The sequence below is a fragment of the Mesoplodon bidens genome (assembly GCF_964165515.1).
Source record: "Mesoplodon bidens genome assembly, chromosome: 9".
In the NCBI taxonomy this organism is placed as follows: domain Eukaryota; kingdom Metazoa; phylum Chordata; class Mammalia; order Artiodactyla; family Ziphiidae; genus Mesoplodon; species Mesoplodon bidens.
The window spans coordinates 40203426-40217912 of NC_138166.1; the positions used below are offsets into that span (position 1 = coordinate 40203426).

At 36.2% G+C, this 14487-nt stretch overlaps 1 protein-coding gene across 1 annotated transcript; it reads left to right on the forward strand.

Moving 5' to 3' along the window:
- Positions 1-1913: 1913 nt before the first annotated feature.
- Positions 1914-2616, forward strand: LOC308622628 (pre-mRNA-splicing regulator WTAP-like). Its single transcript, XM_081244179.1, has one exon. It carries the CDS (start codon positions 2126-2128, stop codon positions 2579-2581), a length of 456 nt encoding a protein of 151 aa, XP_081100305.1. The 5' UTR covers positions 1914-2125; the 3' UTR covers positions 2582-2616.
- The last annotated feature ends 11871 nt before the right edge of the window (positions 2617-14487 follow it).

Consider the following 14487-nt stretch of genomic DNA (forward strand, 5'->3'; position numbering starts at 1 on the left):
TTTAGACAGACTAACCAAAAAAAGAAGACTAAAATCAGTAAAATTGTAAATGAAAGAGATGACATTACAACAGATACCACAGAAATACAAAGGATCAAAAGAGACTACTATAAACAACTATATGCCAACAAACTGGAAAATCTAGAAGAAACAAATTCCTAGCAACATATAACATACCAAGGATGAATCAAAGAGAAATAGAAAATCTATGCAGAGCAGTAATGAGTAAGGAGATTGAATCAGTCATCAGAATCCTCCCAATGAAAAAGAGCTCGGGATTGGAAGTTTTCACTGGTGAATTCTGCTAAGTGTTTAGAGAATTAACACAAACACTTCTCAAACTCTTTCAAAAACTGAAGAGGAGGGATCACTCCCAAACTTATTTTATGAGGCCAACATTACCCTGATACCAAAGCCTGATAAGGATACTACAGGAAAATCACAGGCCAATATCCCTGATGCATATAGATACAAAAACTCTCAAGAAAATAGAAGCAAACTGAATTCTCCAGTACACTGAAATGATAACATTAAATTTATTCCTAGATATTTTATTCATCTTGTTGCAATTGAAAATGGGATGGTTTCCTTAATTTCTCTTTCTGCTAGTTTGTTGTCAGTGTATAGAAATGAAAGAGATTTTTGTACATTGATTTTGTACCCTGAAATTTTACTGTATTCATTTATTATTTCTAAGAGTTTTGGAGTGGAGTCTTTAGGGTTTTTTATATATAATATTGTGTACATTAAAAGCATCCCTGGGATACAAGAATGGTTCAACCTATGCAAATCAATAAACATCACAGTAATAGAATGAACGACAAAAATCATATGATCATCTCAACAGATGCAGAAAAAGCATTTGACAAAATTTAACATCATGATAAAACCTCTGAACAAATTGGGTGTATAGGAATGTGCCTCAACATAAACAAAGACCATCTATGACAAGCCCACAGCTGACATCATACTAAACTGTAAAATATTGAAAGATTTCCCTCAAAGAAAAGCAGCTGGACAAGGGCGTCCAATCTTGCCACTCCTGTTCAACGTACTACTGAAAATCCTAGCCAGCGCAATCAGGTGAGAAAGTAAAATAAAAGGGATCAGTATTGGAAAGAAGAAGTAAAATTTTCTCTATTTACAGCTGTTATACTTTTATGTATAGAACATCCCAAAGACTCCACCAAAAAGCTGTCAGGTCTAATCAACAAATTCTGTAAAGTTGTGCAAAAAAAAAAAAAAATCAGTATGCAAAGAGACTGACATCAGCATCAAGGCTCCCCCTTTCAATCAACTACTAGTAAAACAGCCATAACTCAAGAAAAGTTCCTCTGTCAAACACACCAGGATGCTGCAGAAATCCACACCTGTACATCAGAAGGTGGGTGTATTGGAATACATAAAGGAGGCCAAACTGGGGGACAGCAGAGGTGGTGCCCATGATTCTGGCCTCCTGTCTGTGGTACCTGAGCCTGTACCCCCAGATAACCTAGATAACCTAGTAGCAGCAGGGGAGGAAGTGCACACAACTCTGGTCTCTTAACCACAGTGGTGTCTGCAGCCTCAGGAAACCAGGCAGCAGTAGCAGCAGGGCCCACAACTCTGGCCACCCTGGCCTGTGGTGACACCTGCAAATCTAATAACCCTGGATGCAACAGAAATGCCTGTGAACTTAGCTCCACCCTGCACCCCCTATCGTTGTGGTTGTGCCTGTGATTCAGGCAACATTGGAAGGTGCTGCCATCTTGGTGCTCCTGACAATGATGCCAGCAACACTGGCAACAGCAAATCACCAGTGACCCTGGAGGTTCAAGCAGGGACAATGAGAGCTAGTATCACCTACTGCAAAACAGAAGAAAGGCCTCTAATTACTAACTTGTTATATTGTCAGAAGAAAGTAAGAAAAAAAAAAAAAAAGCTTTACCTAAATAAGAAAGATGCTCACTATTTCAAATGAGCCAGTAGAGGAAGGACACACCAAGAGCCATGAAAAACAATGATAGAGCAGGAGTGCAGGGGCCGGCGGCAGCGGGGTTGGGTGGCCTGGGCAGCGAGCGGGTAGCGCGGGATCAGCCTATGTGACTGGGCGGCGCCGGCGCGGCCTCCGTCAGGAGGATTCAAGATGACCAATGAGGAACCTCTTCCTAAAAAGGTTCGACTGAGTGAAACAGACTTCAAAATTATGGCACGAGATGAATTAATTCTCAGGTGGAAACAATATGAAGTATATGTGCAAGCTTTGGAGGGCAAGTACACAGATCTTAACTCTAATGATGTAACTGGCTTAAGGGAATCTGAAGAAAAACTAAAGCAACAACAGCAAGAGTCTGCACGCAGGGAAAACATTCTTGTAATGCGACTAGCAACCAAAGAGCAAGAGATACAAGAGTGTACTACTCAAATCCAGTACCTCAAGCAAGTCCAGCAGCCTAGCGTTGCCCAACTGAGATCAACAATGGTAGACCCAGCGATCAACTTGTTGTTCCTAAAAATGAAAGGTGAACTGGAACAGACTAAAGACAAACTGGAACAAGCCCAAAATGAACTGAGTGCCTGGAAGTTTACGCCTGATACGTAAACAAATCATACTCCCCAGTCAAGACTTCCCTGACAGTCCCACTATGAGAAAGCTGTGGTGGGACAGCCAAGTACTCACTTCCACACCAAGACTCAGACTTTTTGAGCCAAAAAGCCACATTCTTATACTATCCAGCTTGTAATGGTTAATGTAAAACTTACCAGAGGAACCCTGTGTTTCAGCTTTTTTCTCTTCCTCCTCCCCTTGCTTCAGAGGCCTGATGGTGTCGGACTATTCCGAAGAAGTGGCCACCTCCGAAAAATTCCCCTTCTAGACGTGTAGACACTTGAGAAATGTTTCTGTTTGAAGAAAATAGAGGGAGAAACAGACGTCTTAATTCTGTGGCACACTGTGTCTTCAGACAGTTTGGAGGAATGAAAACCTAGAGATTTAAAATCATGAATTGAACATGCAAAATTCCAGTAAATGTAAAGATGGAATATGCATCGCTCTTAACCTTGAGCATAGTGACTTAGAGACCCTGTATATCAGTTTTGCCAATAAGACTGTGGACTTCGTGATTGTTGTTGAACTTCTGGGTCAAACTCAAATGAGGTGAATTTTGCCTTTAAAGGGTTTATTTGCTAAGAACCAACTTAATAGTCATGAGAGAATCAAATAATAGATGTCAGTACAAGTAGTTCATATATTTAACCATTTAGTTTGGGGCTCCATATTACTTGATTGAGCCTTAAATCAATGTGGTTTTACTCAATGGTTTGTTCTTTGAATGGTTGCTAATACTGTAGATAATCTTATTGAGGACTGTACAAATAATGAAGGTGTGGTATCAAACTTCAGGTCTAAACTGTTTGAAGCATTATAAACATTCATTTCACAACTAGATTGTATAAGGATATTAGCTGTGATGAGACCCACTGCGTTATTTTTTTCAGTAGTGAAATTTATTAAATCCCCATTCCATTCAACAGGCACATGTTGAAAGAGCATTGTCGTTGGTGTTAATGGGGGAATGTGTTCCTTCATTGTATTTGGGACTTTCGCATTGCACTCTTGATATTAAATTAAATGTGCCTTGAAAAAAAAAAAAAGAAAAACAATGATAACACGGTGTCGGAAAAAGAAAATGGCAATTCTCCAGGAACCAAACATAAGCCATGGAAGATTATGATCTAACTGATAGAGAATTCAAAATAGCTGTCATGAAGAAATTCAGTGAGCTATAAGAAAACTCAGAAAGGCAGTTCAATGTGCTCAGGAATAAAATTAATGAGCAGAAAGAATACTTTACCAAAGAGATTAAAACTCTAAAAAAAATACAAACAAATTCTGGAGCTGAAGAACTCAATAAATGAGATGAAGAATACACTGGAAAATGTTGGAAATAGAGCAGACCAAATGGAAGAGAGAATTAGTGAGCTCTAAGATATAAATCTAGAAATGATTCAGATAAAAGAGAGAGAACTAAAAATTTTTTTTAAATGAATGTATAAGAACTCTTCAACTCCATTAGGAAAGGCAATATAGGGACAATGGGTATCCCAGAAGGATAAGAGAAGGAAAAAGGAGCAGAGAGTTTATTTAAAGAAATGATAGCTGAGAACTTCCCAGGGGAAGGAACTTGATATACAATTCAACAAAGCTAAGAGAACAGCTAATTATCTCAACATAAAATACCTTCTCCAAGATACACTATAAGTGTCAAAAAAATTTTAGGGGCTTCCCTGGTGGTGCAGTGGTTAAGAATTCTCCTGCCAATGTGGGGACATGGGTTTGAGCCCTGGTCCGGGAAGATCCCACATGCTGTGGAGCAACTAAGCCCGTGAGCCACAACTACTAAAGCTCATGCTCAAACAACCCAATCAAAAAATGGATAGAACTAAACAGACATTTCTCCAAAGAAGACATACAGATGGCCAAAAAGGACATGAAAACATGCTTAATATCACTAATTATTAGAGAAATGCAAATCAAAACGACAACGAGGTATCACTTCATACTGTTCAGAATGGCTAACATCAAAAAATCTTCAAACAATAAATGCTGGAGAGGGTGTGGAGAAAAGGGAACCCTGTTACACTGTCAGTGGGAATGTAAGTTGGTGCAGCCACTATGGAGAACACTATGGAGGTTCCTTAAAAAAATAAAAAATAGAGCTACCATATGATCCAGCAATCCCACTCCTGGGCATATATCTGGAGAAAAACATGATTCAAAAGGATACATGCACCCCCAGTGTTCACTGAAGTGCTGTTTACAATGGCCAAGACATGGAAGCAACCTAATTGTCCATCGACAGATGAATGAATAAAGAAGATGCGGTACATATATACAACGGAATATTACTCAGCCATTAAAAAGAATGAAATAATGCCATCTCTAACAACATGGACGGACCTGGAGATTATCATAGTAAGTCAAGTAAGTCAGATGGAGAAAGAAAAATATCATATGATATCACTCATATGCAGAATCTAATTTTAAAAAGTTATACAAATGGGACTTCCCTAGTGGGGCAGTGGATAAGAATTCGCCTGCCAATGCAGGGGACATGGGTTCGAGCCCTTGTCTGGGAAGATCCCACATGCCGTGGAGCAACTAAGCCCATGCGCCACAACTGTTGAAGCCTGCTCGCTTAGAGCCTGTGCTCCGCAACAAGAGAAGCCACTGCAATGAGAAGCCCAAGCACCCCAGCAAAGAGTAGCCCCTGCTCACTGCAGCTAGAGAAAGCCCATGCTAGGCAACGAACACCCAACACAACCAAAAATAAATAAATAAAAATAAATAATTTTATTAAAAAAAATTTGCTTTAAAGGCAGGCCGAGGAAAAAAAGACAGTAACCTGCAATGGAACTCCCATTAGGCTATCGGCAGGTTTCTCAGGAGAAACTCTATAGGTTAGGAGAGAGTAAAATGACATACCCAAAATATTGAAAGATAAAAAATGTCAGCCAAGAACACGCTGTTCAGCAATGTTATCTTGCAGATATGAAGGAGAAATAAAAGCTTTCCCAGACAAACAAAAGCTGAGGGAATTCATCAACACTAGATCTCCCTTACAAGAAATACTAAAAGAAGCTCTTCTACCTGAAATGAAAAGGCAAAAACACACAAAACTTTAAGATGATAAATAGACAAAAAGAATCAGAAAATTGCAAGTCTATATCAGAATAGGTTGTTAAACACTTAGTTACAGCAAAAAGGTTAAAGAGGAAAAAAAGCAGTAAAAATAACTATAGCTATTGATATTTTAATTTGGTAACAAACTCACAACATAAATAGGGATAATTTGAGACAACAAAAACATAAAAGGGGAAGAAGAATAAGATAGAACCCATATAAGCAAACGAAGATAAGATGCTATCTGCAGAAAAAGGATAATTTTATCTGAGACGTTTTATACACAAAACATAAATCTAGAGCAGAGACTAAAAACATAACAGAGTACATTAAGAAAAACATCAGAGAAAACCAATAAACGAAAATGGCAGACAGAAACACAAGGAAAAGAAACAAAAGAGATATAGAGCAACCACAATGGCAGTACTAAGTCTTCATTTATCCATAATCATCCTAAATATAAATGGAGTGGATTCACCAATCAAAGGACAGAGTGGCTGGATGGATTAAAAGATAAGACCTAATTATATGCTGCCTCCAGGAGACTCAGCTCCAAAGAGAAACATAGGCTAAAAGTGAAGAGATGGAAGATGATACTCCAAGCAAATAGAAGCCAAAAGAAATTGGGTGTAGCTATAGTCATATCAGACAAAAGAGACTTCAGGCCAATAAAGGTAAGGAGCAAAGATAGACAATATGTAATGATAAAGGGGAAAATCTATCAGGAAGACATAACATTTATTAATATATATGCACCTAACTTAGGAGTACCAAAACATTTAAAACAATTATTAATAGATCTAAAGGGAGAAACTGACAGCAATACAGTAATAGTAGGGGACTTTAACCCCCACTTACATCAATGAATAGGTCATCCAGACAGAAAGTCAACAAGGAAACACTGGCCTTAAATGAAACATTAGACCAAATGGACTTAATAGAATTAAATAGAACATTCCATCTGAACACAGAATGCGCATTCTTCTCAAATGCGCATGGAACATTTTTAAGGATAGACCATATGTTGGGGTACAAAATAAGTCTCAATAAATTTAAGGAAATTGAAATCATATCAAGCATCTTTTCTGATCATAATAGTATGAAAATAGAAATCAGCTATAAGAAGAAAGCTGGAAAAATCAGAAATATCTGAAGACTAAAACATATGTCACTGAATAACTACTGGGTCAACAAAGAAATCAAACGAGAAATCCAAAATACCTGAAGAAAAACAAAAACGAAATACGACATACCAAAATCTATGGGATGCAGCAAAGCAGTACTAAGAGGGAAGTTTATAGCAGTACAGGCCCACCTCAAAAAACAAGAAAAATCTCAGATAAACAATCTAATCTCACGTCTCAAGGAACTAGAAAAAGAAGAACAAACGAAGCCCAAAGTCAGTAGAGGGAAAAAAAGAAAAAGCAATCAGAGTTGAAATAAATGAAATAGAGACAAAAAAAAAAAGTAAAAGATCAATGAAACTAAGAGCTCATTCTTTGAAAAAATAAAATTGACAAACCTTTAGTTAGACTCACTAAGAAAAAAAGAGAGAAGGCTCAGGTAAAATCAGAAAGGAAATAAGAGAAATTACAATGTAATTTCTTATAAGGAATTATAAGAGGATGCTATGAACAGCTATATACCAATAAACTGGACAATCTAGAAGAAATGGGAAATTCTTAGAATAATACAACCTTTCAAGACTGAATTGTGAAGAAATAGAAAATCCGATCAGACTGATCACTAGTAAGGAAAATTAAACATAGTAATCAAAAATATTCCAAAAACTGAAGTTCAGGACCAGAAAACTTCACAGGTGAATTCTACCAAACATTCAAAGAAGATTTAGTACCTACCCTTCTCAGACCCTTCTAAAAACTGAAGAGGAAGGAATCATTCCTAACTCATTTTACAAGGCCAACATTACCATGATACCAAAACCAGACAATGAAAACACACAAAAAAGAAATTACAGGCTAATATCTCTGATGAAAATAGATACAAAAATCTACAAGAAAATTTTAGCAGAGCAAATATAATACATTATAAGCACCATAAATCATGATCAAGTGGGATTAATCCAGGGATGCAAGTATGGTTCATCATCTGAAAATCAACGTAATACACCAGCTTAATAAGATAAAAGATAAAAATCATATAATCTCAAAAGATGCAGAAAAAGCATTTGACAAGATTCAATACACATTTATGATAAAAACTTTCAATAAAATGTATATAGAAGGAATATAATAATGGCCATATATGACAAACCCACAGCTAACATTATACTCAACAGTGAAAAAAAGAAAGCTATCCCTCTAAGATCAGGAGTAAGACAAGGATGCCCACTCTCACCACTCTTATTCAACATAGTATTGGAAGTCCTAGCCAGAACAATTAGGCGAGAAAAGCATAAAAGGCATCCAAATTGGAAAGGAAGAAATAAAACTGTCACAATTTGTGTATGATATGATATTATACATAGAAAAGCCTAAAGACTTTACTCAAAACTCTTAGAAGTAATAAGTGAATACAGTAAAGTTTCAGGGTAAAAAATTGATATACAAAAATCTTTTGCATTTCTATACACTAACAACAAAAGCAGAAAGAGAAATTAAGAAAACCATCTCATTTTCAATTGCAACAAAGTGAATAAACTACCTAGGAATACATTTAATGAAGGAGGTGAATAGCCTGTATACTAAAAATTATAAGACATTGTTGAAAGAAATTGAAGAAGACACAAAGAAACAGAAAGATGTTTCATGCTTATTGATTATAAAAACTAACATTGTTTAAAAGTACATATTACCTAAAATAATCCACAGATGTAACGCAATCCCTCTCAAAATGCCAATGACATTTTCCACAGAAATAGAACAAATAATTCTAAAATTTTTATGGAACCACAAAGGAATCCTGAAATAAAACCAGGAATCCAGAAATAAAAGGAATCCAGAAATAAAAGGAATCCAGAAATAAAATCCTGAAAGGGAAGGATAGGCAAAGCAATCCTGAAATAAAAGAAGACTACCCGATTTCAACTTATACCACAAAGCTATAGTAATCAAAACAAGTTACTGGCAGAAAAACAGACACACAGATGAATGGAACAGAATGGAGAGCCCAGAAATAAACCCACACATATATGGACAATTAATTTATGCCAAAAAACAAAGAACATATAATGTGGAAAGGACAGTATTTTCAATAAATGGTGTTGGGAAAACTGGACAGCCCTGTCTTACACCACTCACAAAAACTAACTTGAAATGGATTAAAGACTTAAAACTCCTAGAAGAAAATGTTCCTTGACATGGGTCTTAGAAATGATTCTTGGATATGACACCAAAAGCAAAAGCAACAAAATAAAAAATAAAAATGTGCATTGGGTCAAACTAAAAAGCTTCTTTACAGGAATAAAGTCAACAAAATGAAAAGACAAGCAGTGAAATAGGAGAAATTATTTGCAAACCACATATCAGATAAGGGGTTGATATCCAAAATATAAAACAAACTCATGTAATTCAATATCAGAAAACCACACAATCCAATTAAAAATGTTTAGAGGAACTGAATAGATATTTTTCCAAAGAAAACATTCAAATGGGCAACAGATACATGTAAAGATGTTCAATATCACTAATCATCAGGGAAAAGCAAATCAAAAGTGCAATGAGATATCGCCTCATAACCTTTAGAATTGCTATCACTAAAAAGATAAGAAATAACAAATGCTGGTGAGGTTGTGGAGAAAAGGGAACCCTTGTGCACCGTTAGTGGGTATGTATATTGGTACAGCCTCCATGGAAATACGATGTATGGAGGTTTCTCAAAAAATTAAAAATGGAACTACCATATGATCCAGAAGTTCCACTTGTGAGTATATATCTGAAGGAAACAAAATCAATACACCAAAGAGGTATCTACACTTTCCTTTTCATTCTGGCATTATTTACAGTAGCCAAGACATGGAAACAACCTAAATGTCCATCGCTGGATGCATAAAGAAAGAAAATCTCACACACACAGACATACACAAATACTAGTTAGCCATAAAAAAATAAGGAAATCCTGCCATTTGCGAGGACAAGGATGGACCTTAAGGGCATTATGCTATGCTAAGTTAGGCAGAGAAACACAAATACGGCACGATCTCATTTACATGTGAAATCTAAACAAACCAAACTCAGAAACAGAGATCAAATTTGTGGCCACCAGAGGCAGTGGGGGTGATGGGGGGCTGGGGGGAATTCGGTGAAGGTGGTTAAAAGGTATAATAAATAAGTTCTAAGCTTGTAATGTACAACATGATGACTATAGCTAACAATACTATTTTTGGACATTTGAAGGTTGCTATGAGAGTAGAGCTGAAAAATTCTCATCATAAGATAAAAAATTTTTGTAACTGTGTGAGGTGATGGACGTTAGCTAAACTTACTATGGTAATCAATTCACTGTATATACAGATATCAAATCACTACGTTATAGAACTTGAACTTATACAACGTTATGTCAGTTATATCTCAATAAACCTGGAAAAAATTTTTAATAAGAAAATCTTTATCTCTTATTAAATCATTTAGTTGTGTTTTTTTTTTTTGTTGTTGTTGTTGTTTTGCGGTACACGGGCCCCTCACTGTTGTGGCCTCTCCCGCTGCGGAGCACAGGCTCCAGACGTGCAGGCTCAGCGGCCATGGCTCACGGGCCTAGCCGCTCCGCGGCATGTGGGATCTTCCCGGACCGGGGCACGAACCCGTGTCCCCTGCATCAGCAGGCAGACTCTCAACCACTGGCCACCAGGGAAGCCCTAGATCCTTTTAACTTAATGTAATTACTGATATACCTGGGTTAAAACTACCATCTTGCTATTATTCACTTTTGGAACCATATGGTCTTTTTTACTTTTCATGTTTGTCTCTGTCTGTTGGATGAGTTATTTTTTTAAATGATATACAACTTCACTTTTAATTCAGGGACGTTACTATAGCATACGTCCTTTTCCTTCTTCCTATACTTAGTGCTATTGCTGTCATACATTTTATTTCTTCGTATTTATAAACCCAACGAGACATTGTCATACTTTGAAATAAACTTTTAATTTTAGAACAGTTTTAGATTTACAAAAGTATTGTGATGATAGAGCAGAGTTCCCATATAACTCAAATCTAGTTACCCTGTTATTAATATATTAGTATGGCACTTTTGTCACAATGTGCTTTAAATGGGATGTTTCTAATATTTTTATCATAATTAGAAAGAGGTAATATGTTTTTGGGAAAAGTCCCCAGAGACAAAGTGTCATTCTTATTACATAATATCAAGAGTTCATAGCATCAATATAACTTACTTCTGTTGATGTTAACCTTGATTGCCACACTTGAGATGTGTTTTTCAGGTGTCTCCACTGTAAAGCTACTTTTTTCCCTTCCTCTCCATACTGTGCTCTTTAGAAGGAAAACACTATGCACAACCCAAACTTCAGCAGTGGGGAATTATGCTTCACCTCCTTGAAGGTGATTATATGAAATTCTTCTGCTGGAAAATTTGCCTCACCCATATACTTATTCTACATTTACTATTTATCCAATAATTTATATCAGTACGGACTTATAGATATTTCATACTTTGGGCTATAATCTAATACTACTTTATATATTTTGTTGATAAATGGTTTCACTTTTGACCACTCATAGCTCTTTCAGTTGGCTCCTGTATCCCTTTGATACATCCCCATAATTGTGGTTCTGATTTTTTATTTTTTAGCACTTTCTTATTTTCTGGCTTATGTTGCATATTTCCTATCCTAATCCTAGAACCAGTTATTTTTCTAGTAAGTTCTACTTTTTTAAATTGGAGAATAGCAATAGAAATTAAGATCTGGGCACTAGGTGTGCTTCTTGCTACTGGGTGTCACTGCTTCTAGGTCCTTTCAGCTGACAGATGAGGGAGATATGTATTCGTATGTATACGAACCCACATATATGCACGTGTTAATTGTCCCTCGTATTCAACTAAGTCCCTTGATGTTGGATGATGAAAATTTAAATGACACATAAGTAACTCTGGGAATTGGTTGCCTAAGACTCATCAGTAATTGTTCTTTCCACAGAAATTGTTTGATCAGTTAGCAACATGGAATTTTACCCTATGCATATTCATTTTGGTATTTGATTAAAAATTTAATGAGACCCCATAAAGGATTCTAGAACTTCTCTCTGTTTAGTTGTGCTGTCTTTGGTAGTCCACTCTTAAAATTCTAGTCCCAAAATCTAGCCCACCCTGTCCAAATTACAGTATGTTTCCTGAACTACTCAAGAGTGTTCTTCTCTGATTGGGTACCAACCTTTAAGCAGGAGTTTAGGAATTGCCATCATGCATAAAGCCGGGGTGAGCATATGGCTTGCATCATTAGTTTACCTTTTCTTAGTGATCATATACTATGCTGCCCTTTGTACACTCTGAAGTGTTGAAAACTTTTTATAGCTTTCTAGATGTTTATGGCAGGAAACCTGTTATCCCTCAGTACCTGGGAGTAAGGTTTTGACTTTTTAAAAACTGCTTCCACAAAAGAATAGATCAATTAGAATTTTTAATGAACTTTTCCAACCTAGCATTATTGAAATATCCTAATGATTCTTGAGATTTAGTAGATGTTTCACAATGGGAACTTTGACCAAGTACATTTGGGAAACCCTGGATTAAGCCAGATTTTAAAATTCCTTTTTAGTTAATTCTTTTTAGGTTATATCTCCAAAGTGAGTCTGCAGAATGCATTATTTTCACACCTATTTAATCAGGGAACATGATCTATATAATGGGAAATCTCATGGTATCAGTATTTAGCAGACATAAGATGGGTAACCATGTCCCATTGCATGGTGAGTCAAAGAAAAAGTTTTCTCAGATTAGAAAGGTGTGATTTCAGTGACTGAAAATTAATCTTAAGAGAATATTTACTAAAAGCTCTTTAAAATTTTATTGCTGTTCCTTCAAGGAAATTTTTAGTAATCAGTGTTTTATTGCCTTGTTTTTTTCCATTGTACATGCCACTTTTCATGTACCAATGTCATAGATTTCTGTATTCTTTTTTCCCCTCTTTCACCTTCTCTAATTTATTTTTCTAACTTGAATAGGCAAACCCATTCATTTTTCTGAACACTGTCTTCATCTCTCTGCAAAACTGAAGACCCTATTTTGATTAAGCCTGCTGCTTTGACTGTTTTCTTTCTCTTTTCATTCTCCTTTGTGTTGAGCAATTAGACTCCACATGCTTTTTTTTGACCCTAAGATGGTATCTTTCACTTGATGTATTCAAGTATCAAGCAACTTAAATACTACTTAGACATACATTTATCACAGGGATTTGACAGCTCACTATCTCCTCAGTGGCCTTTCCATACTCTCAGATACAAGACTCTGTGAAAGTACTATATCTACCAGACTACTGTTTCACATTTATATTCATTTATTCTTGGCCCTAGAGCTAACTTAGTTGACTCCCAATAGCTTAGTATCTCTTTAACATACAACTATATCCTTTTAGATAGTCACTTCATTTCCAAATAATACTTAAGTGGTCTTTATCCTTGGCCTGCTGACTGGTACAACTGCAAAAAACAGCCAGAGAATATCACAATTTTCTCTGGCAAGTTCTTTTGAAATAAATGACCAAGTGGCTGCATATCTAAAAGCTCACAGAGTATTCTTTTGTTGCTCATATCTGAATAACTATTCAATACATCTATTCCCAAGGTCTTTATAATCATGGTTCCAAAAAATGCACACGTAGTTTTACTGACTTTGCCTTTGAATTTGATTCTTACAATGGAATTGCTTTTTACTGGATTGTCCCTGAGCTCAATTACAAACAATATTGAGTTTATTTTGGGCACACCTGGGTTCCCCAATTCTCATTCTAGTTCTCCTACTGAAGTACAGCCTTCTCTCTCTCTCTGTCCACTTTTTGTTCTTCATTATCCATCATAATCTCCTCTCTGGAAAGTAGCCCTCCTGCCATTCATAAAAAAAGGATAGGTAATTCAATGTGTTAGACATACTGGGGGCTCTTGAATTTAAAGCAATGTTATATAATAATGGTTCTAGTCATACAATAAATGGTTTTGTTCTATGCCATAGGAGTTGTAGTTCAAGTGGAATCAGTGGTAGAAAAGGTGTGGCAAAGGTGGGGCTGCTGACTACCCTGATAAACACATCAGCTCCTGAGCAAACATATCTCTGATTCCAAGTAGTTTGGTGCTCTACTTGCCTAAAAATGCTGAGAAGATATCTCTTTTTCCATCCCATGGCTCTCTTTCTATTCACCGTGATAATGCCAAAATTCTAGTGAGAACACTTTATTACGTAAGAAATAAGCTATTGTTAAGAGCACAGATTCTGGAATCAGCTGACCTGAGTTTCTTCTATGACTTTACTCTTCACCAGATGCATATTCTTTGGCAACATATTTAACTTTTCTAAGTTGCAGTTTCCTCATCCAAAAATGGATAAATTACTTGAAATGTCCCACTGAGTTCTCTCAAAATTTAATGTGATAATTCACATAAAGCAGTTAGCATAAAACCTCACAATATATGCTTAACACATCATAGTTATTATTCTCATTCTTTCTTATTCATATATTGATGATAATAAACTCTTCTACTTTCTTATGAAAAATGAATTCAAAGTCTTCAACGCTGGGTAGGCTTTGACTAATTCCCATCAATAGGAGAAATCAGAGCTAAATTTTTGCCCTGTGTATTTTCTTCTTCACATTATGATGTTATCAGTTCTATTATTGATAACACCTAAATCTGTGC

Bases quoted from the DNA above. Each gene is read 5' to 3' on its own strand.
- LOC308622628 (XM_081244179.1), top strand. From the start codon at position 2,126: ATGACCAATGAGGAACCTCTTCCTAAAAAGGTTCGACTGAGTGAAACA.